General features: G+C 35.9%; 2 protein-coding genes across 3 annotated transcripts; one reads left to right on the top strand and one right to left on the bottom strand.

Moving 5' to 3' along the window:
* Positions 1 to 765: 765 nt before the first annotated feature.
* LOC126829870 (ubiquitin-fold modifier-conjugating enzyme 1) lies at positions 766 to 7671 on the top strand. Its single transcript, XM_050560032.2, has 5 exons — positions 766 to 986; positions 1725 to 1856; positions 3189 to 3265; positions 3988 to 4078; positions 5053 to 7671. Exons 1-5 carry the CDS (start codon positions 864 to 866, stop codon positions 5134 to 5136), a joined length of 507 nt encoding a protein of 168 aa, XP_050415989.1. The 5' UTR covers positions 766 to 863; the 3' UTR covers positions 5137 to 7671.
* Positions 7672 to 13741: 6070 nt separating this feature from the next.
* LOC126830207 (uncharacterized protein DDB_G0271670) lies at positions 13742 to 24957 on the bottom strand. Of its 2 annotated transcripts, XM_050560544.1 has the most exons (6): positions 24804 to 24957; positions 23445 to 23720; positions 18275 to 18646; positions 15199 to 15705; positions 14497 to 14584; positions 13742 to 14278 (listed from the first exon to the last, which is right to left on the bottom strand). In XM_050560544.1, exons 1-6 carry the CDS (start codon positions 24865 to 24867, stop codon positions 13864 to 13866), a joined length of 1722 nt encoding a protein of 573 aa, XP_050416501.1. In that variant the 5' UTR covers positions 24868 to 24957; the 3' UTR covers positions 13742 to 13863. The 2 variants fall into 2 exon arrangements, with proteins under 2 accessions (XP_050416501.1, XP_050416502.1); XM_050560545.1 differs by lacking the exons at positions 13742 to 14278; positions 14497 to 14584 and having other exon boundaries at positions 15056 to 15705.
* Between the last annotated feature and the right edge of the window lie 381 nt (positions 24958 to 25338).

The raw sequence follows: 25338 nt of genomic DNA, 5'->3' as shown, positions 1-25338 counted from the left end.
TAGGGTTACCTGTCCAACCTCATCTCCGGGTTCTCAGGTTTCCTCCCATTGCTAAATACCTGTACATGAAAGCAAATTATTGAAATAAAATTAACCATATGTTAGTCTTGAAATGAACTAGTTTGTACTGTGTGGACGTTAAACCCCATTCTCTCTCTCTCTCTTTACAGATTTTCATCTTATGAAATGAAATGAAATGAAATGAAACGGGGTTTAATGTCCTACTGTTCCGCTCTGTTTAGGCTAATGCAGAAGGTCATACGCCATGCAGTGTGCTATGAGAGAAATTTTGCCCAGACAACGGCACTACAGCCTACTCTTCTTTCAAATTCCATCTGCCAAGGGATTTTTTACATGCACGCCATTGTGTACACAGGACCTCAGTTTTTCATTCCCTCCTGCACTACTGACAAGGGTCAACCACGCCGGAAAATCACGATGTACTTTCTCAGCCAACACCGAAATTGAACCTGTTACTTCCAGGCCAGTGAGCCAGTGACTTACTTATAGTCACCGTGGCTTCCCAACCAAATGTCATCTGGACTTGACCCTAAATTCAACATCAGTTCGGTGCCCACTATTATTTTTGTCAATTGCAATTCTATTTTACATCAACAAAAGCATTTATAAATATTGAGAATTTAAAGTTTAAAGCATTTATAAATATTGGGGATTTACTTTGAAATATTTTAGAGTGCAAATGTTTGAAAACACGGATTGGTTATTAGCGGTGGAAAATCTTGTCCTAAATAGGTTTCCATCTATCGATCGATGTCTATAAATAACTGAACAGTCTGTCTTTGTTGGCCACTCGAAGCTTCCGTACACGACAAACCGGAAGTAACTGAAAGTAAATAAGCAAGATGGTGGACGAAGCCACGAAGCGAAGTTTAGCTCAGATTCCGTTATTAAAAACTAAAGCTGGACCACGAGATGGAGAACTTTGGGTGACACGATTAAAGGAAGAATATCAATCACTAATTAAGGTAAAAGTTTTATACGGTTTTATTCAGTATTCTGGGAAATATGATGAAATATATCCTAACATCTGGTCAATATTGTTGAAATAAAAAAAGTCGGAGTTTACAACAAAATAGGGAAGTTAGAGTTCATCTCTGAACGTAGGTCTCATTGCACTCGCCCTTAGTTACTTTAGTAACGTAAATTGTATCGGCTCTGCTCTCTTCGCCATACAATTTACGTTACTTAAGTAACTAACTCGCCCTGTACGTTCAGGAATCAACTTCTTATTGAATCCTTGTCGAAAATAAAATCGACCCCAGTCAGTTTTACTCATTCTGGGCAACGTTTTACTGCTAAACCGTTGTGTGCTGTCAGTCTCTGTGAACGCCTGAACAATGTAAAGGAACATTTTCGTGAGTAAATAAGACCTTGCATATAATTACCTCGCTAGTCAGTATGTGCAACACAAAATGCTGTTAAAAATACGTCCCCTTCTGCTAAATGGCTTGGCAGACACCATTGAAATCTAAATATATATAATTCGGCCATAAGACGAAACGATTTTATTTTCGACAATGATTCAATAGGACGGTTCCTGAACGTACAGGCGAATGTAATGAGACCTATGTTCAGAGCTGAACTAATCATGAGCCAGTATAGAGTTACTACATGGATGTCCGGGAATACAAGTTCTGAATTCGTAACCTGTCTGTTTCGTACCTAGTTCATAATAATAATAATAAATTATGTTATTATTTCAGTATGTTCAGAATAATAAAGAAAGTGATAATGACTGGTTTCGTTTAGAATCTAATAAAGAAGGTACAAGATGGTTTGGTAAATGTTGGTATATTCACGAACTCCTTAAATATGAGTTTGACGTCGAATTTGATGTAAGTAGGCCTATGATAAACAGTTTTCTAAGGGACATGGCCTCTTATAATGCACATATACTGTAAGCTTTTCTTAATCTGAAAAATGGGCACCCCCCCCACCTCCCTGGATCTGTGGCTGATGTACATTTCTGGCCCATATGTAGGTATATGCAGCTATGTAATGACATGTACGTTTTAATGAGATGAATAAAGTTTCAAGTTTTTGAAGATTATAATAGTAGTAATGTGATGAACGATACACCTGGCCAGCGACACCCAGACACTTATATACTGGGTGTGTTAATAGAGAGACCAGGCCTTCCACTTCAAAATTTTCACTTTTGGTCATTTTTGATAACATACAGAAATTTTGCAAAATAAATTCATATTTCATGGTTTTTATTCATGGTAGGGTATTGTGAATTCACGTGTCTATACCACTTTTTCAGCATGGTGTATGTTATGGACCACTAAGTAGGGTTAATAATAATAATAGTGTCATTTATAGAGTGCTAGTCCACACAGAAAGTAGGATCAATTCTGTACAATAAAAATTCAACACCAAGGCACGGCTATACATAATGTCTGAATAAATATGTCTTCAATAAGTTTTTGAATGTCGATAAGGCTGGGCGTTATTTTTGGCTGGGCGTTATCTTTAGGTGGATAGGAAGGTTGTTCCATTATCTTGCAGCAATGTATTTAAATGATTGTGTACCAAAAGACTTTAACCCGTTAACTGCGTAGGGCGTTATGTAACGTCCTGGACAACTGCCACTCACCTTGTGTAGGGCGTAATATAATGCCTTGGAGGTATTTTCCCCAACCTATTCTTCGAACACGATCGCAGCATGTGTGGGATGTTATATTATGCCTGGTCGAGGAAATCTAATTGAAGGGAGAGAACTCTATTTACCGTTAGTTTTAATATGGATTCAGACCACTAAAATTAGTATTCAGGAATGAAAAGGTCCAAAAATGACGTTTTTCGTCAAAAGATTAATTACACAATAGGGGGTAGTTAACGTTTTAAAAACTACGCAGTTAAGGGGTTAAGTTGTAGTTGGTAATCGTAACAAAAATTTTTTCATTTGATCGAAATGAAATGAAATGGTGTTTAACATCCTACTTTTCTGCTCCGACTGGGCAGGCAAAATTTTTCTCATAGCACACTGTATGACGTATGCCCATCTTCATTAGCGCAGTAGGATTTGGAACAGAACAGTAGGACGTTAAACCTCATTTCATTTCATGTACGAATTGCAGAATAATAGGAGGTTTAAAAACCCACATTCATTTTATGTAAAAAACATCAAAACGTATCTAAAGTATTAAAATTTATCTCCACAGATACCAATAACCTATCCAACAACAGCACCAGAAATAGCTCTACCTGAATTAGATGGTAAAACAGCCAAAATGTATAGGTAAGATTTCACAAAAACAGGTTGACCATGTTTAAAGGAAGGGGGTCATGGTGGCTAAGTGGGTAAAACACTGGCTCGCTAGCCAGGAGGTCGGGTGTTCGATCCCTGCATTGGCCGAGAAAGATCATCCAGATTTTCCGGTGTGGTTCCCCTTTGTCAGTGATGCAGGACGGAGGGCCTGACAAGTACAGTTGTCTAGCCGTTCGGATGGGACGAACAATCGAGGTCCCTTAGCGTGCACGTAAAAGATCCCTTGACAGTTGGAATTCGATATAAGAGTAAGCCATAGTGCCACTGTCCAGGCAAAATTTCCCTCATAGCACACTGTATGACGTATGCCTGTCTTCATTAGCCCAGTCTGGAGCAGAACAGTAAGACGTTTGGTTAAAAGGAAAAAAATAAAAAAGCCTGTAAGCTAACAGCGAAAAAAACAGGTGACATATTCTTTACAACTACATGTAACAAGTCTTTTCAAAAAAATGAATGGATGAACCCAGTGATTTCGCCCGTATATTCCGGACATGTCCAACGCTATTTTCCATACGTCCTAAATTGTCCGACCAGGAATATGCCCAATCGGACATCAAGAAATGGTTAATAATATTCCAAAATTCCAACCTCATTTTTGCGCTAGCCAATATTGAGCTGCGACCTTTATGTTAAATTGTATGGTGTTGATATAACATATTGAAGTAAAACATGGTGATGTTTTGATGTTTCAGAGGAGGTAAAATATGTTTAACAGACCATTTTAAACCGTTATGGGCCAGAAATGTACCTAAATTTGGAATTGCACATGCCATGTCTCTAGGGGTAAGTTTATGGAAATCTGTTCAGTGAGATTTGTCTACATTTAGTTTTGGGATCGTGGCTGTCGAGTGATAGCACTCTGGCCACCCGACCGACTCTCCTGTCCCGATGTTTTGGACCATGGTAGTCAAGTGATAGCACACTGGCCTCCCAATCCACAATCCTGTCCCCTGTTTGGGACTATGGTAGTCGAATAATAGAACACTGGCCTCTCAATTGCTGCTCCTGCCCGCGGTTTGGGACTAGGGTAGCCGAGTGATAGCACACTGGCCTCCCAACCGATGCTCCTGTCCTGAGGTTTGGGATAATGGTAGTCGAGTGATAGCACACTGGCCTCCTAACCTGCGTTCCTGTACCCAGATTTGGGACTATGGTAGTCGAATGATAGCACACTGGCCTCCTAACCTGCCCTCCTGTACCCAGATTTGGGACTATGGTAGTCAAGTGATAGCACTCTGGCCTCCCAACCGACACTCCTGTCCCCGGTTTGCGACCATGGTAGTCAAGTGATAGCACACTGGCTTCCCGATCGACACTCCTGTCCCCGGTTTATGACTATGGTAGTCGAATAGTAGCACACTGGCCTCCTGACCTGTGCTCCTGTCTTGAGGTTTAGGACTATGGTAGTCGAGTGATAGCACACTGGCCTCCTGTCCCCAGATTTGGGACTATGGTAGTCGAGTGATAGCACACTGTCCTCTCGACCGGCGCTCCTGTCCCAAGGTTTCGGACCATGGTAGTCGAGTGATAGCACACTGGCCTACCGACAGATGCTCTTGTCCCAAGGTTTGGGACTATGGTAGTCGAATAGTAGCACACTGGCCTCCTGACCTGCGCTCCTGTCCTGAGGTTTAGGACTATGATGGTTGAATAGTAGCACATTGGCCTCCCAACCCACGCTCTCCTTCCTTTCCCCGGTGTGATGACTATAGTTATCTGTAGACATACTATTATAGATAATACTGTATTTATTTCAGTTAGGACCATGGTTAGCTGTAGAGATTCCAGATTTAATACAGAAAGAGATAATATCACATAAAGGACGGGCTGATGAGAAATAGATGATTTTTTAATTTATTTATACAAACTGGAACTCAGAGGATTACACCGGGACTATGATGTGGGTCATTTTGACAAGGCAGTGTCAAGAACTTAAAGGAACATTAAATGTCTAACTGAGAAATCTACCTGTCATTTTCTAGACAAAGAAATTAAATTAATTACTGAGCTGTCACAGATTTTATATTAAATTAATTACTGAGCTGTCACAGATTTTATGTATTAAATTTAAATATCTATTTACCTTTTAGCTCATATTGTCATGCTGTTAAGAGTTCATCTATGAATTTGTTTAACTGATTACGTGTAATGTTGGTCAAAACACTACTGTTGGTATGGAAACTTGTGGTTCATCAGAATATTGTGTGTGACTACTGTTGGTATGAAAACGTGTGGTCCATCAGAATATTATGTCTGACTAATAAAAACGTTTCTAAGATTGTTTCATACAGAACCAACTAGAGCTGCAACGATTCAGTTCGGTGCACCGATAACCGACACTAGCTGTCTCGGTTCGATCCACGATCTACAACGTTCAAATTTCGATTCGGTTCAATTTCAAATAAAAACAATGTACACCTTACCATATGAAAAAAAATGAAAGACCTGTAGCAATTAAGTCCACTTAAAATTTAAAAAAACTTTGTTTTTACGTAACTTTTAATTTACGTTATTTAACAAAACACGAATGTCACTCGAAAACATAACTAAAACAGAGTGACCTCCCTTTAAAACAATTTCCGTATGCTGGCGAAAGTTAATTTATTTAAAATTGGTGACGTACCGAATGTTCATTGGATGTTAATTTAGGTCAATAGCTTCGGTAATCGTTATATAAATTCTAAACGATCTCATTAGCTGATAATTCCGGTCATTATCTTCGGATATTTTTGTGTTTAGCGATTATTACCCATAGTCAAGCAAACACTGGAAGGTAAAATTATGGCAGACAACGTACTTTCTCGACCACCTGGTCATTTGAAATCTAAAGTTTGGGATCATTTTGGTGTAAAAAAAACCTCTAAAGATGTGGCAACTTGTAGAGTATGCTTCACTGACATATATATAGAAAAAATTACTGGTTATTGTAGCTGATAATCGAATCGAAAATAATCGAATCGAATGGTTAAAATCGATAATCGAACCGAATCGAGGTAGTTGTGAATCGTTGCAGCTCTAGAACCAACTAGTTTTACTCTGTAAAATGTTTCTTGTATGGCTCCATTAAATTGTTTAAGATTGGGACCATACAATCTTATTCAGTAATTTTCTGTTAAAAGTTATTTGATATTTTATAAAGCAAGAAATGAATTAAGGAAACAGACTTAAGAAAATTTAAACTATAAAATATTTTAAGAAGAGTGTTGGTTCATTTGCTTAATTCTTACCCACTTTATCAACGAGTGTTGATATTTTTTGATATCAAAAAAGACGAATAGGAGATTTTATTTATCACCCAATCCCTTCTTACATGCACAAATAGATAAATATAATTCTTTGCTGTAGATTTCACTTTTACTGAACATTATGGCGTAGTGATACATCATTTTTTGACAGCAATTCAACTATTGCAAAGTCCTTTATATTGGCCCAGTGTTTCCATCAAGGTCAATTGAATAACAATAGTTCATTTTTTTTAAAAAAAAAGTTACTTTTAATGAGAAATGAACTGTTCTTTGAAAATAAAAAAAAGTAGTTCCTTTTCAACTGACCAATCAAATTCATGTAAAGCGATATCTCAAGGAGATATCGCAGTAGATTATGAAATATATCACACAAGCGATATCTACTGTAGATTATGAAATATATCACACAAGCGATATCTACTGTAGAATGTATTATTGGGTGATAATATAAAATAGTAGGACATTTTAAACTCAATCTGAATAAAATACAGATCTATATTTCATTTTGTTTTTTTATACTCTCGATGGTCTACACTACATGAAGATCTGATCGGTTGTAGTGAAAGGTCGTGTCAGGGGTCATAGGAGCAGCTTTTGACCCTATGACATCAGACATTTGATTAACCAATCAGCGTTGATGTTTCTAGTGGGATATCCACAACTCCATGCATCGCATGCCAAGAACTCGCTGTAACATACCCTTTCATTGACTAATCCCTCAAATCAACCAGAACTCAACTCATCCAGATCCTAGTATAGTAAAAATAAAAGGATAAGTAAACCGAAATTTTGATCTATAAAAAACGAAAGTAAATAGGATCTGTGTTTTAATCAGATTGTTACAAACCCAATTAATGTGGAAGAGATAAAATAACTCGGATGCCATTCAGAAATCTAACACCAACATGAAGCTTTTATCTGTGCTATTCAGACTTATGTTTGATCATATTTGCGATGTTAAGAAAGGGAATTTTTCGGACAGCAATGTTACCGCCCTACTCTTTTTTTAAGGTATCAAACTGTTATTTTGCATGCGCTGTATCTACACAGGTAGTATCTACACAGGTAGTATCTACACAGGTAGTATCTACAATCTGTTAAGATCCTAAGCGGTTTTATTATATAAATTCTGTAAAATTAAATGAATAAAATATTGTTTAAATAAATCTATACTGGTGAACCATGATCCTTCTTACCTGAGAGAAATGGGGTTTAACGTCCACTTGACACAAACTAGGTCATTTCGGGACTAACATATGGTTTAATTTTATTTCAATAATTTGCTTGCGCGTAGGGGTCTTTAGCAGTGGGAGGAAACCAGAGGACCCGGAGAAAACCCACGAGGTTGGACAGACGACCCTACTCCTTGTCATATACAACCGGGGAATCGAAACCACGCCAGTTGACTCAATGACAGACTTTATGATACAGCGCGCAGTGCTAACCATTCAGCCATCCAAGCCCCCTTCTTACCTGAGGGAACCTTCATAGTCGAAATGAAATGGGGTTTAACGTCTTAATGTTCTGCTCCAACCGGGCTAATGAAGACGGGCACATGGCAGCGGCACTATGGCCTATTCTTATATCGAATTCCAACTGTATACATGGGACCTCAGTTTTTGGTGGCCTCTGAACGACTTAGACACCGTCACTGACAAGCTGACAAGGGAAAACCACGTCGGAAAAATCCCGATGAACATTCTCTGCCAATGCAGGGGTCGAACATGCTGACCTCTTCTTGTCCTGCTCAGACTCAGTGTTTTACCGCTTTATTACTACAGACAGGTAATAAAACAGCTTATACAAGATGACATGTTGAGTAGTGTTAATAGTTTTATATTTTACCCGCGATATATACTCTTCAAAAAAACAGTAGGGGATATTCAGAAACAATACAAATCTGCGGAAATACACTGCTGTTTTTATTGGAGGTAACCAATGTATGTTAATAACAGGCAAATTGCCTACAGATGAACATAAACAGTTCATATGGGCGGCTTATCTGACGGCCCCATTTCACTCGCAAAGAGATACACTGTCAAAAGTGAAATAGACGTTTTTGATTGGTGTAATTGCTGCAACAATCCTCAGACATTCTGCAATTCGTCTCGTGGCATGCTCCTAATCAACCGTCCAATCACGATTTGGGGCAATCTGACCCACTCCTCTTGCAGTGCTACGGCCAATTCTTGCAGTGTTGTCGGTTGACGTTGACGTCGACGAACACGTCTCCCGATCATGTCCCAGAAAGGTCAGGACCCATGGCTGGCCAAGGCATATGGACAATATGGTGACGCTGGAGGTAGTCATTCAGGACACGAGCGCGGTGGGCACGGGCATTGTCATCTTGAAAGATGAAAAATCGAACTGCACGTTGAGCAAAGGGCAGAACTATCGGTGCCAGGATGTGGTCACGGTAGTACACACCAGTGACCCTTCCATGAACAAAATGCAAGTCCGTTCTGCCAGCCATGGCGATTCCTCTCCACACCGTAACAGACCACCACCCGAATCTGTCATGCTGTCTGACGTTAACGTTAGCATGACGCTCATTTACAAGAGTCCAAACTCGAGCAAGCCGATCGGTGAAATCCAGAGTAAATCTGGACTCATCTAAAAAAAAACATTACACGCGCCCATCGACGATTACCCCAATTTCTACGCTGTCTGCACCAATGACGCCTGTTTGCCATGTGCTGGCGAGTTAATGGAGGCACAACACGCGGCCGTCGCGCATGCAAATGGGCTGCATGTAGCCGATTTCTAATCGTTTGGGCATTCTGTTTTACAGACCTAATGCGACATCCGTCTTTTATCTCTGTCCAAGATGACTGACCTTTAAAAGGTCAGACCGCTGTAGTTCTAAGGGTGACGTCACATCACACTGTTTACCAACAAAGCAAGATGGCATCGATAACGCCAAAAAAGATTACTTCTGTGGCTTGTTTTTGTTGTTTTAAAACAAACACGAGCAGGTCAATCAGATTAGACGGTAAAAATGTACTTCTGAAAGAATTCAGAGTAAACAAACAGAAAAAAACGTCAAATTGATGGTCACACGTGCGTTGTTTACATTGAACGTAGTAATATGAACTGGTATGGGCAAAATTATATCGTTTTACCCATTTTACGCCTCCGCGTACTATTTTCTGTACCTATTTACGCTAAATATGGAATATTTTTTATCAAGATATACTTCAAACACCTTTATTTATTTCTCTAATACTAAAAAAAATGTTTCAGAATTTAATTTGTCGAAAGAAAAAAGTTAATATTTTGTAGTCATTAAGTCGCATCGATGTCATCCTTATCAGTGATTGTAGCGGCCAAGCGAATATTCACTGCGGATCAGTGTGTCGTTTGGGGTGTAAATCGAATTCTTGTAGCTTGGTACAAGTTTACAGAAAGCTGATTGGCCGTTTGTCCTCGATTTCGCAGGACCTGTGCACGAATGTATCGATCCTGGTCTTGTGTAGTGGCTCTAGGAGGACCTGAACGAGTCTATCATCAACATTGTGTGTTTGTTGGTACCGGTTCCACAGTCTGCTGATCACAGACTGTGACACATTAAGCATGTGGGCTACTTGAAGCATGTCAATAGCACGTAGACGTTCATCAAGTTGAAGACGTCTCTTTGCAAATTAAACGTAACACACTAAAGCAAAGATACGCTAAACAGTAAATCTTATGCAAGAACCGATAGGAAAGCAAACATGGATAGGATAAACCAGCACGCGGCAGTTTTCATCAACCATTCCTTGAAGTGTCAAATTCGACAATGAACCCCTCCCACGTGTATGGCGCTTTTGCGTCTCGCACCTGCAGCTCAGTGGTTCTGTTGGGGCGATAAGTTCTTCATCTGTGAACATACTCTCAACGCATGTCAAGTGTCCATGACTATTTATCATATCACAACGTGCATAGGTATTTGCGTTTCAATATCTCCAACTTTTTTTGAAGAGCATATATACGAACTACTGTGTGAGGTCAACCGCAATCTATTTATTGCCCTATGCTGGAGTGGATGCACATGAAATTTGTAAACTGACCGGGCAACAGAACAAACAAAGTTTAAGTTCATATAATTATGATTCAAGTTCCAAACAAAAACTCGAGTATTCAAATATTTTGCAAGGGTATGGGTCTAACCCACGGCCACAGTCTGCACACACGATATTATCCCACGCATCTTTGCCAATTCCTTGTAACTCCAATACTTCTTTGTCTTCGCACAATTTCCAGTATCAGTCACTGGGTGATTTCTATTTCCAATTCTTCTGTTGTTGTAAAAAATTATTTTAAATGAGTTCATTTCTCTCTCAATTTAAGCCTCACGTTCTAAATGATTCAGGCATGGTTAAATGGACAATACACCCCCTCTAAATACGTAACAGGAAGTATTTATCTCCTAATTAGATAATGACAAACAGTTACAGTGTATTAAATACTGTCAAACAGTTACATTTTATTAAATACTGTCAAACAGTTACATCTTAGTAAATACTGTCAAAAAGTTACATCTTATCAAATAACGACAAAAAGTTACATCTTATCAAATAACGACAAAAAGTTACATCTTATCAAATAACGACAAAAAGTTACATCTTATGTCCTATTAAATAACGACAGTTAGAGTAAGTACGATGTTTATTAACATTCATTAATAAGTATATGTATTATACTTATTATATGCATGACAATTAGTATATGGATGATAAATATTAATTAGTATATTCATTAATAAGTATATGTATGATACTTAGTATATTATTATTATTATTATTATTACAGCATATTTATAGTGCACCCTTTCATATAACATGTTCAGAGGCACTTTACAAAGTGACAATGTAAATCACACATAAACAACAAGATTATGGGCATGTTAACGATTGTATACAGAGTCAGTTAAAAGCCTGATTAAATAAATGTGTTTTAAGTTGTTTTTTAAAAGAATACAGAGATGTACAACATCTTAAACTAAATGGTAGATTATTCCATAAAACAGGTGCTTGATAACTAAAAGAGCGCTGACCATAGGAGACTAGTTGAACAGTTTTGGGCTTTAAAAGTAGTTTATCTGATGTACGTAATGTTCGACCAGGTGTATAAAGTTCTAAAAGATCTGAGAGGTAAACAGGAGCTAAATTATTTAAACATTTAAAAGTAAGTAATAAAATCTTAAAATCAATTCGATATTTAACAGGTAACCAGTGTAAATTATATAAAACAGGAGTTATGTGGTCACATTTCTTAGTTAAAGTAACAAGCCTAGCCGCAGTATTCTGTACTTTTTGTAATTTATCTATATGCTTTAAAGGTAAACCAACTAAAAGTGAATTAAAGTTATCTAACCGAGAAGTGACCAGAGAATTAACAAGTGACTTATTGGCCTCTACAGTTACACATTTACGTATTTTACCTATATTTCTAATATTAAAATAGCACAATTTACAAATATTATTTACTTGAGCTCCCATAAGCATAAAAGATAGCGCCAATATTACGAGCAGAATAAGATGAAAATATATCACAATTACCAATTACAACAGGGGGGGGGGGGGTTATCTTGTGCAGATTTACTTAATTGATGCCTTGAGCCTAATAACAAATATTCGGTTTTATCATCATTCAATTTTAGAAAGTTCTTTGACATCCATTTTCTAGTTTCACTAATACAGTTCTCAAGTTGCAATTTTGATAAATTGAAAGAAGATGGACAATTAGGTGTAAATGAAATATATAATTGAGTATCATCGGCATACAAATGAAAGCTGAGACCATATTTTCTGACAATATCTCCTAATGGTGACGTATAGAGGGTAAATAAAATCGGACCAAGAACAGAACCTTGGGGAACCCCAGATGACAAAACAGATTCAGACGACGATTTGCAATTAACTAAAATACACTGTTTTCTACCCACAAGATAGCTCTCTAAAAGATTTAATGCAGAGCCACAAATACCGAATTTAAATTGAAGTCTACGTAGAAGAATGGAAGGGTCCACCGTGTCGAAAGCAGCAGATAAATCTAATAAAATTAAAAATGTACATTTTCTATTATCAATTTCCATTAAAATATCATTTGAAACCCGGGTTAAAGCTGTTTCGGTACTGTGAAATTGTTTATAAGCACTTTGAAATGGTTCATACAAACAGTTATCATCTAGATGGGCCTTTATCTGAGAAGCAATACATTTCTCCAATATTTTAGAAATAAAACTTAAGTTAGAGACTGGCCTGTAATTTTTAAAAACATTAGGATCCAGTGTAGACTTTTTAATTAAAGGGGTAACATAAGCTCGTTTGAAAACGTTGGGAATAGTAGCGGATGATATACAAGAATTAATAATATTGGTAAAAACTGGAATAACTTCGTCTAGACAGTCCTTAAGAACAGAAGTCGGAACAGGATCTAATGAACAAGATTTAGGAGCAGACGATTTAATTAGCTTTAAAATAAAAGATTCACTAACCAAGTTAAAATTTTCTAAATAAACAGAATTTTCTAACTTATCAAAATCATGAGCGTTAAAGTCAATAGTTTTATTTAAATCATCAAGTTCAGTTCGTATTTTCTGTATTTTTATTTGAAAGAAATCAGAGAATAAATTTGCAAGTTCAGTGTCATTATCATTGTCCGGGAGGATAGTACGCTCAGCATTATGGTCCAAAAGGGAATTCATAACTTTATACAGGTCTTTTTGTCTGTTTTCGCCATTTTCTATTTTATCAGAGTAAAATTTAATTTTAGCATCATCAATTAATTTATTCACATTGTTTTTTTAAAGATTTATAAATCTGTTTATGGACATGTAGATTTGTTTTCCGCCACAGATGTTCAGCCTTATTACGGTCCCTTTTGGCTTCTAAAATAGAATCATCAAACCACTGCGTATTGGGACATGCATGGTAATTAGTTTATGGATATAAAATATAATTAGTATATGGTAAATAATTATAGTGTATGTATGATAAATATTAATTAATGTATAATGATAAATATTAATTAATGTATAATGATAAATATTAAGTAGTATATGTAAAATAATTATAGTGTTTGTATGATAAATATTAATTAATGTATGATAATTATTAATTAGTATATGTAAAATAATTATTAATTAGTATATGTATAATAATTTGAATATGTATGACAATTATTAATTATTATAATGTATGATAATTATTAATTAGTATATGTATTATAATATTAATTAGTGTATGTATGATAATTATTTATTAGTATATAATGATTAATGATTAGTATATGTATGATAATTCACTAGTATGGGGGGGGGGGTTATAAATGCGATAATTATTAATTACTATATATATGATGTTCACTAGTATAGGAAAGATTGTTATAAAATGACGGGGGTGTTCCTGACAGTATTTCTAGGTAAATATTATTATCTGTATCAAGTCTGTTACCATCAGATATACTACTATAATTAGTACCAGTATCAAGTCTGTTAACATCAGGTAGACTACTATAGTCAGTACCAGTATCAAGTCTGTTACCATCAGATAGACTACTATAGTTAGCACCAGGCTCTATGTCTGTACCAGGAATTGGAAGACTATTATAAGAAATGTTTGAATTTCTGATTTCTAATTCCTGGTAATCACTATCTGTATTATGTCTGTCTGTATCAGGGTCTGGTGGAGTTATCGCCCTTGAATTCTCCGTTCTAACATTACCTGGTTGATTTAGACATCGTAATTTACCTGTCCTGTAACAATAAAAATAAGCAAACCCATTATATAACAGAACAATTGACCGGACAGGGGCTTTTCTACCTACAAAACAGGTCAGCACTAATGTGTGTGTACACGGGACCAAAGTTTTTCGTTCCATCCGAATAACTAGAAGCTGTGAATGACCTAATCTGATTATTATAAAGAAAGTGGATAATATAGAAACTGATAAACAATAATTTAAATTTTTTACCTGTACATGACAAACAACACTATGATAGTTACCACTACCACTAAAAGAGATAATATAGTAGCCAATACAATGATGATGATATTTTTAACTGAAATAAATAATAATACTTCCAAAATTACTATAGCTTTCCGCAATGTATAAAGCGAGCGACGACGAGAGGCACACAGATGTTATAGAACATTAGACGAGTTGTCGTCATGTTTACATTATGAATATATTGAAATACATTAGATGATAGTGTATGAAATACATTATATGATAGTATATGAAATACATTAGATGATAGTGTATGAAATACATTATATGATAGTATATGAAATACATTAGATGATAGTGTATGAAATACATTATATGATAGTGTATGAAATATATTATATGATAGTGTATGAAATACATTATATGATAGTGTATGAAATACATTATATGATAGTGTATTAAATACATTATATGATAGTGTATGAAATACATTATATGATAGTGTATGAAATACATTATATGATAGTGTATGAAATACATTATATTATAGTGTATGAAATACATTATATGATTGTGTATGAAATTAAATTTTGTTGTTAATGGTGATGAATTTAATTTTGCTATATTGAGTCAAATTTTTAAACTATATCCAGTCAAATTTTATTATATCCGGAGTCAAATTTTACTATATCCAGTCAAATTTGTCTATATCCAATGACATTTTACCATTGTTGTCTGTGTATTGTGTTGTACTGTCTAATGGATTGGTTGTTGTTTGTGATGATGTTTCAGATGAAGTGCTGGGATCGGTTGTAGTGTTGGAAGGTCTGCTATTTACTGTAGTGGTAGATGATGTTTCAGATGAAGTGCTGGGATCGGCTACAGTGCTGGAAGGTCTGCTATTTACTGTAGTTGTACTGGTAGAAATCCCACTCCTTGTTGTACTGTCTAATGGATTGGTTGTTGTTTGTGATGATGTTTCAGATGAAGTGCTGGGATCGGTTGTAGTGCTGGAAGGTCTGCTATTTACTGTAGTGGTAGATGATGTTTCAGATGAAGTGCTGGGATCGGCTACAGTGCTGGAAGGTCTGCTATTTACTGTAGTTGTACTGGTAGAAATCCCACTCCTTGTTGTAGTACTGTCTGGTCGTGGTGGGGAAGTAAATGGTGTGGTGGGTGTTGGTGTAACAGTTGTTGCACGTGTATTATTACAGAACCCTGTCAAAGATATACCTGTAAAAAGAGAATAAACCGACTTTCAAACAACACAGGGTATGAATCGTTCATCTACTTTTACTTTGTGATATAACAGTGGTAGACGGAGAGATATAATTTCTGTTTGTCAAGTACCGAGAACAAATTGCAAAAGAATTTCTTTCACTGGAATCTAGTAAAGGGATGTCTTAAGGACTCCCAACTCAAAATTGTCAACTGAAACCCTGTAGCGTTTTTCATAATTAGCATAAATCCAAGATGGCCGCCAATTGGAATTTCTGGCCTCCATATCTTGGAAACGGCTCGTTTTAGAGCAATAAATGTATTATCATTAGATACAAAAGTGATATCAACGAATCGAAAAAAATTTATCACGACGCCAGCAGGTCATGGTGTGACGTCATGACGGCATTGTGACGTAATGACGTCACACTGACGTTATGTTGACGCCAAAACACTTAGTCCGGCAGAACTATGGCTGAACCTGGAAGTTGTACACAATCATATGCTTCTATGTCCATAAATATATAGTTTGGTCCGGTGAAATAATTATTGTCCAAACTGCCGCTATCGAGTTAAAGGGCCATATTGTCTGGCATTTTAGATTTTACTATCATCTAATCACCCCACAACATAATGAATAATTTCAGTGTATTCCTTGACCCGAGTAACATACGTTTAAACCCAAATATTATCGTCCTAGAATAAATACTATGGGAGTTATGGGGGATTATTTGAAATGGCGGCCGTCTTGGACGCCATCTTGAATTTCGCAAAACGCTCAAGGGTGACCGGAGTTCACCCGGCAGATTCTGAAAGAGGACACGATAGGCTACTAAAATCAATCCTAAAAAAACTTTATAGACAATTTCCACATTCACTCGAAATATTGAGGTTTGACGACCGGGCAAAATGCTTTTTGATACCGAATAAGCGGGTTTGACGTTAGTTCTGGTGTCTTAGAGAACTAAGAATAAGCGAGCTGAGAACTAGTTTGTTTTTGTAACACTGACTGGATTGGAATTCAATCTGGTGAGTGAAATTCTATCTGCACTGTACATGCACATGAGCATTAGGAGGGGTGACCGAAATGTCCAACCGGTGAAGCTGAGCAGCCTGATTGATTACATTCGATCCCTTGGTGGTGAGCTTGACAACATCCAAACCATTATTTAGATTATTGTCGCAAATTATGCACGTATCCATGGCGAAATACGGCACTTTTCACAAAATTAGCAAAAAAAGTTTCAAATATCTGGGGAAAACCCAGACTGGATTGCAAGTCAATCACCAGAGCTTAACACAATGGTTCTCAACCCTTTTTTGCCAACGGCACACCTTGGAACACATGAAAAAATAGCGGCCCACCTGGCTAAATATATATGAAAAATATTTGAAGTTTGCAAATTAAAACATGGCAAGTCACAGACGGCATACAACCGTAGACACAGACTAGTCATAGACAAATAGAATGACTCAAATTAAATAAAAAAAACCCCTCAGCTATGAACTTACCAGTGAATACTCGTTTGGGATCACGTGGTTTTTCCCATTTTCTTAGTGTGTCGTTCAAAATTTCGCTGCTCACTTATGAAGATCTCGCAGCATACCTGACTTAACAACATCCCCACTATTAATTAGGTTATTGCCGCCAATTATGCACGTATCCATGGCGAAATACAACTCTTTTCACAAAATTAGCATAAAAAGTTTTAAATATTTGGGGAAAACACAGACTGGATTCCAAGCCAATCGCAAGAGCTTGACAACATCCCCACCATTATTTAGGTTATTCCCGCAAATTATGCACGTATCCATGGCGAAATACGATTCTTGTCACAAAATTAGCAAAAGAAAGTTTCAAATATCTGGGGAAAACCCAGACTGGATTCCAGTCCAATTAGTCAGTGTCACAAAAACAAACTAGGTCACAGCCCGCTTATTCTGAGTTCTCTAAGACATCAGAACTCACGTCAAACACGCTTATTCAGTATCAACGCAGTGTTTTGACGTCACAATAACGTCAGTGTGATGTCATGACGTCATTGTGACGTCAGGGCGTCACACTATGACCTGCTGGCGTTGTGATAATTTTATTTTCCGATTCGTTGATATCCTTTTTGTATCTAATGATAATACATTTATTGCTCTAAAACGAGCCGTTTCCAAGATATGGAGGCCAGAAAGTCCAATTGGCGGCCATCTTGGATTTATGCTAATTATGAAAAACGCTACAGGGTTTCAACGGACAATTTTGAGTTGGGAGTCCTTTAGACACCCCTTTACTAGATTCCAGTGAAAGAAATTCTTTTGCAATTTGTTCTCGGTAGTTTTTTTATTTCTCTCCGTCTATGGTGGATGTTAGCCAATATAGGGTTTATATAGTACAGGGTATGAATCTTTATCTATTTTTACTTTGTGGGATACCTGTGGAGGATGTTTGAAAATTATCAGATTCAACTTTTCTATCTGCTCACTTTCATATTTTACGACTTTTGGTGGTTACATCGATGAAGATTGTTACTCCAACCCGAATAACTTGTTAGATATTTGATTTAATAAGTATTATTTAAGATTCAAGATTTACCTTGTATTTCAATCCATAGTTTTAGTCCATTTATTTGTTGATGGGTAAATATAATTTCAGCTGTTTGTGTTGTTGTTTGTAGTCGGTGATTATAATCTAGTAGAGAGGATTGACGGTTACTGGTTCTATTATAAGTTATATCCCCATATTGTATAAATAAATTAGATCTTGTTCCATCCTTAGATGTTTTTAATACAAGATCTAATATAGTTATAAATGTTATAGTTGTACTACGTATAAAACATTCACAGCCTATTTCATTTAGATTAAAACCACTCGCTGCTGTTGGATAATTTGGTGAAAGCAGATATATCCTGGCTGAATTATCTGATAAATTTGTTTTGCTTTGACAAATATCTTGACCATTTTCTCCTGTAATAGAAACATATTATAATGATGAATCCAATATCATCATTTATATTTTTCTACATTATTAAAGCTACTCGCCGCTTCTAGATAATTTACTGATGTTCTTTTAGCGAGAATATATCTGGACAGTTGTACCCGTTTGATTATTACATATCTTATATATGAAATATTGCACACTTTATTATATAACCATCAGTGTTAGCCCGAGTATTCGAGTATTCGATCGAAATAGTCTGATATTCGAAATGTGACTATTCCTACCGGTTTGATTATAATAGTTGTAATATAACTTATATAAAATAATAGACACTTTATTATATAACTACCAGTGTTCACGAGTATTCCATCGCAGATCTCCTATACGAATATTCGAACACTAGTCTAAGTATTGATCCAGTGCTTGTATCATTTTGTAAATTGGAAATCGAGAGAGAGAGAGAGAGAGAGAGAGAGAGAGAGGGAGAGGAGAGAGATGGGGTTTAACATCTAATCGACACAAACTAGGTCATTTCGGGACTAATATATGGATCAATTTTATTTCAATAATTCGCTTGCGCGTAGGGGTCTTTAGCAGTGGGAGGAAACCGGACGACCCGGAAATAACCCACGAGGTTGGAAAGGCGACCCCACTCCTTGTCACGTATAACAGGTTAATCGAAACCACACCAGTTGACTCAATAAGATGCAGCGCACACACGCTAACCATTCGACCATCCAACACTGTTATAGTATTTGCACTCGGCAAGCCTCAACAGATTCCAGTACCCTACATCTAATCTCGGCTGTATGACAAAGTCCGCCATTAGAACTACTTTTAAGTTCCCGGATTACAATGGCGTTGTCCATGACGACCAATGACGTGATTGATGACGACGTATTTGAAGAATGTTTTATCTTACAAAATTTTCAAAGTTTGAAGCTTTTCTTTCAAGTTTATCCGATTTTCTTTAGACAAGGACAAATTTGCACTGAAAATTCTACACACTCTTCGAACGACGCAATTTTGAGAACTTCTTTCTAAACGCATGCAAGTTTCCCTTTTAAGTAAACCGGTGCCGCATCGCAAATGTATAGGCGTAGGTACATATCACTTACTGTCATACAGCCGAGGCTAGATGTAGGGTACCGGAATCTGCCAAGGTTTGCCGAGTGATAGTATTTGGTCTTTAAATCAGGTTCAGATGACAAGACTATGGAAAACCAAATGGGACAATATTCATGATTCTTGTTTCTACATTCCAGTTTGAACATTTTAGACACGAACGCAACATTCTAAACTAATGATTCTTGTTTCTACATTCTTATGTCAACATTTCATGCACAAAATCAACATTTTAAACAAAAAATGGACTTTATGTTTCATTCTCGGCGGTTTATCGGTAACTTTTATATATCATTAAATATTAAAATTAAAAAATAATTTCTTGATTTTACACGACAAAGAAATCAATTCATTGATTTCTGAAAGTATCTAAAAACAAATCTGGAATTTGAACTCTTATGAAAATATTTTCTACGTTTCAAAAAGTCTTGAAGTTAAAATCTTGAAATGAAAACGTCCAGAAAAATATAATGAATTATCAACATTATTACACCAGAGGGCGTTAGCGTATGTGTACAACTTTGATACAGACTATAGATTAGAAATCAAAAGTAGACTTTTCCACGAGTGGAAGTGGGCCCCTGTTGTGTTTACAGTAATTAGTTACATGAAACAGAAATTAAGCCCGAGGTATAATAACAATACAAATAACTTCTATAATTTAAACAACTAGAAATATTAGGACAAAGGCCTTTCTTTACGGTGGCTGATAAGGGACATGAAAAATAATATAATTTGTTTTTTTTTAATATTCACCCAAGTCAATTTCAATATAATTTGTTTTTTATAATTTTCACCCAAGTCAATTTTAATTTTCACCCAAGTCAATTTTAATATAATTTGTTTTTTGTAATTTTCACCCAAGTCAATTTTAATATAATTTGTTTTTTATAATTTTCACCCAAGTCAATTTTTATATAATTTGATTTTTATAATTTTCACCCAAGAATTTCCACCCAGCGCGTGACGTCAACTCAATTAGCCTCGTTTCCAAAACACTAATGACCTAGTTTGTGTCGAGTGGACGTTAAACTCTCTTTCTCTCTCTCTCCCTCTCTCTCTCTCTCTCTCTCTCTCAAAGTTTGCGTACGAGGGGCGACCATTTTGTCCGGCAGTTTCGATCCGATTTTCAGAAAATTCGAACTCAATCATCATTAGGGCGTAACGGTGATATATTCAAACGTTTTTTTTAAATCGGATACAAATTGTGACCTCTAGAGGGACCACAAGCTAAAAACGAGATTTTTCGTACAATCAAGGATCGTAATTCAGAAAGTTAAGATCCGATAAGCGCGAATATCGAAAGAAACCAGATAATAATTGTGACCTCTAGAGTGTCCACACACTAAAAAAAGTGACTTTTCGTCCAATCAGGTGCCATAATTCATGAAGTTTCAATCAGTGGACACATCGGCCGAATCGTTCGGCCGAATCAATCGTCGCCGAATTTTATTCGGCCGAATGGGTGGACACACTAGCCGAATGCTTCGCCCGATTCAACCTGTCGATTGCATCACCTTCCACGTCACATGATTAAACATGGCGGCGTCTATGTTTTCAATATATCACGTGACTTCTCGATATGAGTGGTGACTGGCTAATGAATTCTATATTCGGCCGAATGCTTCGGCGAAGCGGACACACCAGGCGAATATAATTCGGCCGAATATATCGAACCTGTTTGATTCGGGCGAATTCGGCCGAATGACAGTGGACACACTAGGCGAATTTCGACGCCGATTGATTCGGCCGAATCATTCGGCTAGTGTGTCCACCGCTTAAGATAAAACCAATGACGTATAGACGTCATTGGATAAAACTTAATACATTACAATGGAAACGAGGCTAATTGAGATGACGTCACGCGCTGGGTGGAAATTCTTGGGTGAAAATTATAAAAATCAAATTATATTAAAATTGAAAATTATAAAAATCAAATTATATTAAAATTGAAAATTATAAAAAACAAATTATATTAAAATTGACTTGGGTGAAAATTATAAAAAACAAATTATATTAAAATTGACTTGGGTGAAAATTAAAATTGACTTGGGTGAAAATTATAAAAAACAAATTATATTAAAATTGACATGGGTGAAAATTATAAAAAACAAATTATATTAAAATTGACTTGGGTGAAAATTACAAAAAACAAATTGACTTTGGTGAAAATTAAAATTGACTTGGGAGAAAATTATAAAAAACAAATTATATTATTTTTCATGTCCCTTATCAGCCACCGTATTTCTTACATATTTGCTGTTATTTGTTTACTTTTTCATATGTTTACAAATTAGACCTACGCGTGTTTCGAATATGGCAAAAATGGATGATAATGCTGTGTTTTAAATGGAATCTATTCACTGTTATTTGTTTACTTTTTCATATTAACTATAACTATAGGATAGTGTTTGCAAATTTAGACCTACGCGTGTTTCGAATGTGGCAAAAATGGATGATAAATCTATAGTTTGTATGAAAGTTGTATACATACGCTATGTACACATAAACGTTGACATAAGAATGTAGAAACAAGAATCATTAGTTTAGAATGTTGCGTTCGTGTCTAAAATGTTCAAACTGGAATGTAGAAACAAGAATCATGAATATTGTCCCATTTGGTCTTCCATACAAGACTAGTTTAACATCTTCTAATACTTTTATTCTCTGATTCTTAGATATCAAGTACAAACATCGTAATGTTAAAGACATCCAGAACTAACTTGTATTGAGGGAGCCATGGCCTAGCTTGGCACAAATATACGCTCTCACTCGTTCCGTCGCGTCTCGTGCCAAGGCGCTCTCGTGTCCTGGCCGGACCTGACAGGCCAACCACATGTCATTAGCAGAACGGAAAATGGCGTTTGTTGTCCCGATAAGGAAGAATACGTTATAGATATACATATTCTACACATCATATCCACCATAGAGCGTATAGAACTCACAGTAAAGTGACCGACAAGGAAAGATATAGATTTTCATATTATACATATCATATTTAGATTTCATATTTTCATATTATACACATCATATTTAGATTTCATATTTTCATAAAATCCTTGAAAAATGATGGGTAATGCATATTTTGACTAATTCAAGATGTATTTTATTGACAAATATCTCTGTTAATCTATATGAACACGTAGCCATTTCTTACTATGATATAATATTTAGATCTATCAGTTGGGCTATGAAATATAACATATCCTTCCTTGTCGGTCACGTTTTGAAATACTATGGGCAATTCTAACAATAGAAACTCTCTCGGTGATCACTAGAACCAGAGAGGTTTTTTACACTTTCTAATAAGGATTAACTTAAATTATACGTGGCCATGGTATAAACTATAATAGATGGTTGGGATATATTAATTGCATGTTCTGGTTTCTTGTATTTTTTGGTAGCAATTGTTAGAATATTTGAGATAGAGAGAGAGAGAGAGAGAGAGAGAGAAATGTGGTTTAAAGTCTACTCGACACAAACTAGTTCATTTAAGGATTAACAGATGGTTCAATTTTAGGGGTCTATAGCCGATGGACCCGGAGAAAACCCACGAGGTTGGACTGGCGACCCTACTTCATGTCACGTTCCAACTGGGAATTAAAACTACGCCACATGACTCATTGACAGACCTTGTGATTTCGCGCGCACTAGACCCCCGCCGCCACATGAAGTCAATATCTAAATATGTTTTCTTACTTGAAATACATCTATAGTTAACAGTACTTCCTGTACAATTACTATAATTACTTATAAATTGTGAACATGGTGATGGTTGTCCAATACAAGATGTTATTAACCCTGTATCACTATTAGTCAATGGTTGACCACATATCTCTGTAGAACCACCACAACTAGATCCTTGATTATAGAAATACACGATACTCTCTACATGTATCATATCATCATTGGTAGGACAATTCAGATTCACTGATGGGAAGTTTCCACCTTCTTTACATACTGTAATATCTATACCTATATATAAGAAAATGTGAATATTAATTAATACATGGTATTGTTTCATCGTTGGAACAATTTAATGTCTCAACATTTTAACAAAGATTTTAAAATACCTGTGACTACTGTACCTATATATAGGACAATATGAATATAGGAGAAACAAGGTGATTTATCAATATATGATAAATATAGCAAATATGAAACCTTATCTAGATAAAGAGTAATATCCTGCACAACATAATATTGCATTTTTTAAAATAAATATATACCATATAAATATATACCAACCTGTCATGTATCCTACTATATATACCATATAAATATATAACAACCTGTCGTGTATCCTACTATATATACCATATACATATATAACAACCTGTCGTGTATCCTACTATATATACCATATAAATATATAACAACCTGTCGTGTATCCTACTATATATACCATATACATATATAACAACCTGTCGTGTATCCTACTATATATACCATATACATATATACCAACCTGCTGTGTATCCTACTATATATACCATATACCTACTTGTCGTGTATCCTACTATATATACCATATAAATATATACCAACCTGTTGTGTATCCTACTATATATACCATATAAATATATACCAACTTTTCGTGTATCCTACTATATATACCATATACATATATACCAACCTGTCGTGTATCCTACTATATATACCATATACCTGTCGTGTATCCTACTATATATACCATATAAATATATACCAACTTGTCGTGTATCCTACTGTATATACCATACAAATATACCAACCTGTTGTGTATCCTACTCTATATACCATATAAATATACCAACCTGTCGTGTATCCTACTGTATACCATATAATTATATACCAACCTGTCGTGTATCCTACTGTATATACCATATACATATATACCAACCTGTCGTGTATCCTACAGTATATACCATATAAATATATACCAACCTGTCGTGTATCCTACTGTATATACCATATACATATATACCAACCTGTCGTGTATCCTACTGTATATACCATATACATATATACCAACCTGTTGTGTATCCTACTGTATATACCATATACATATATACCAACCTGTTGTGTATCCTACTGTAAAAACTATATAAATATATAACATATGAGCTGTACAAGCAGCCATGTTTTGATCAGTATCTTAGTGAACGATATTACTCATAGAGATTTTATTATTAACACGAGTACAAATATAGATGATATTACAATGTTTGCGACAAGGAAGGAAATGCAGAGTATGAACGATATTTCTCATAGAGCTTTTATTATAAACACTAGTACAGTTTACGACAAGGACGGAAATACAGAAAGTACTTGTTTCCAGTGTAAAGCTCACTGATTAAAATGATGTCTAATTTACAAATAAAGTAGAACTTGCTCGCTATGATTCAGTATGATGAAAGTAAAAGAAATATTTAAGAGAAAATAAACATTTTACCATTGGTACACGAATCGTGTACCATAATGCGTTTCAGCCCCAGTTCTAGCAAGAGACTCGAGGAACGAGGCTAGACATATTGCGCCAAACCAAATGTGAAAGAAATTAGTGCTAGATACACAAGATTAAATGATACCCGGGTTACAGTGCAAAATGACG

This window comes from Patella vulgata, chromosome 8, assembly GCF_932274485.2.
Source record: "Patella vulgata chromosome 8, xgPatVulg1.2, whole genome shotgun sequence".
Lineage (NCBI taxonomy): Eukaryota > Metazoa > Mollusca > Gastropoda > Patellidae > Patella > Patella vulgata.
This window is presented reverse-complemented; position numbering and strand designations above follow the sequence as displayed.

Bases quoted from the DNA above. Each gene is read 5' to 3' on its own strand.
- LOC126829870 (XM_050560032.2), top strand. From the start codon at position 864: ATGGTGGACGAAGCCACGAAGCGAAGTTTAGCTCAGATTCCGTTATTA. The intron at 1,857-3,188 runs GTAAGTAGGCCT...TTATCTCCACAG, and splicing joins AGTTTGACGTCGAATTTGAT to ATACCAATAACCTATCCAAC. The intron at 3,266-3,987 runs GTAAGATTTCAC...TTGATGTTTCAG, and splicing joins AAAACAGCCAAAATGTATAG to AGGAGGTAAAATATGTTTAA.
- LOC126830207 (XM_050560544.1), bottom strand. From the start codon at position 24,867: ATGGCTGCTTGTACAGCTCATATGTTATATATTTATATAGTTTTTACA. The intron at 18,647-23,444 runs GTAAGAAAACAT...TTTCTATTACAG, and splicing joins TAACTATAGATGTATTTCAA to GAGAAAATGGTCAAGATATT. The intron at 14,585-15,198 runs GTAAAATGTCAT...TATTTATTTCAG, and splicing joins ACAATACACAGACAACAATG to TTAAAAATATCATCATCATT.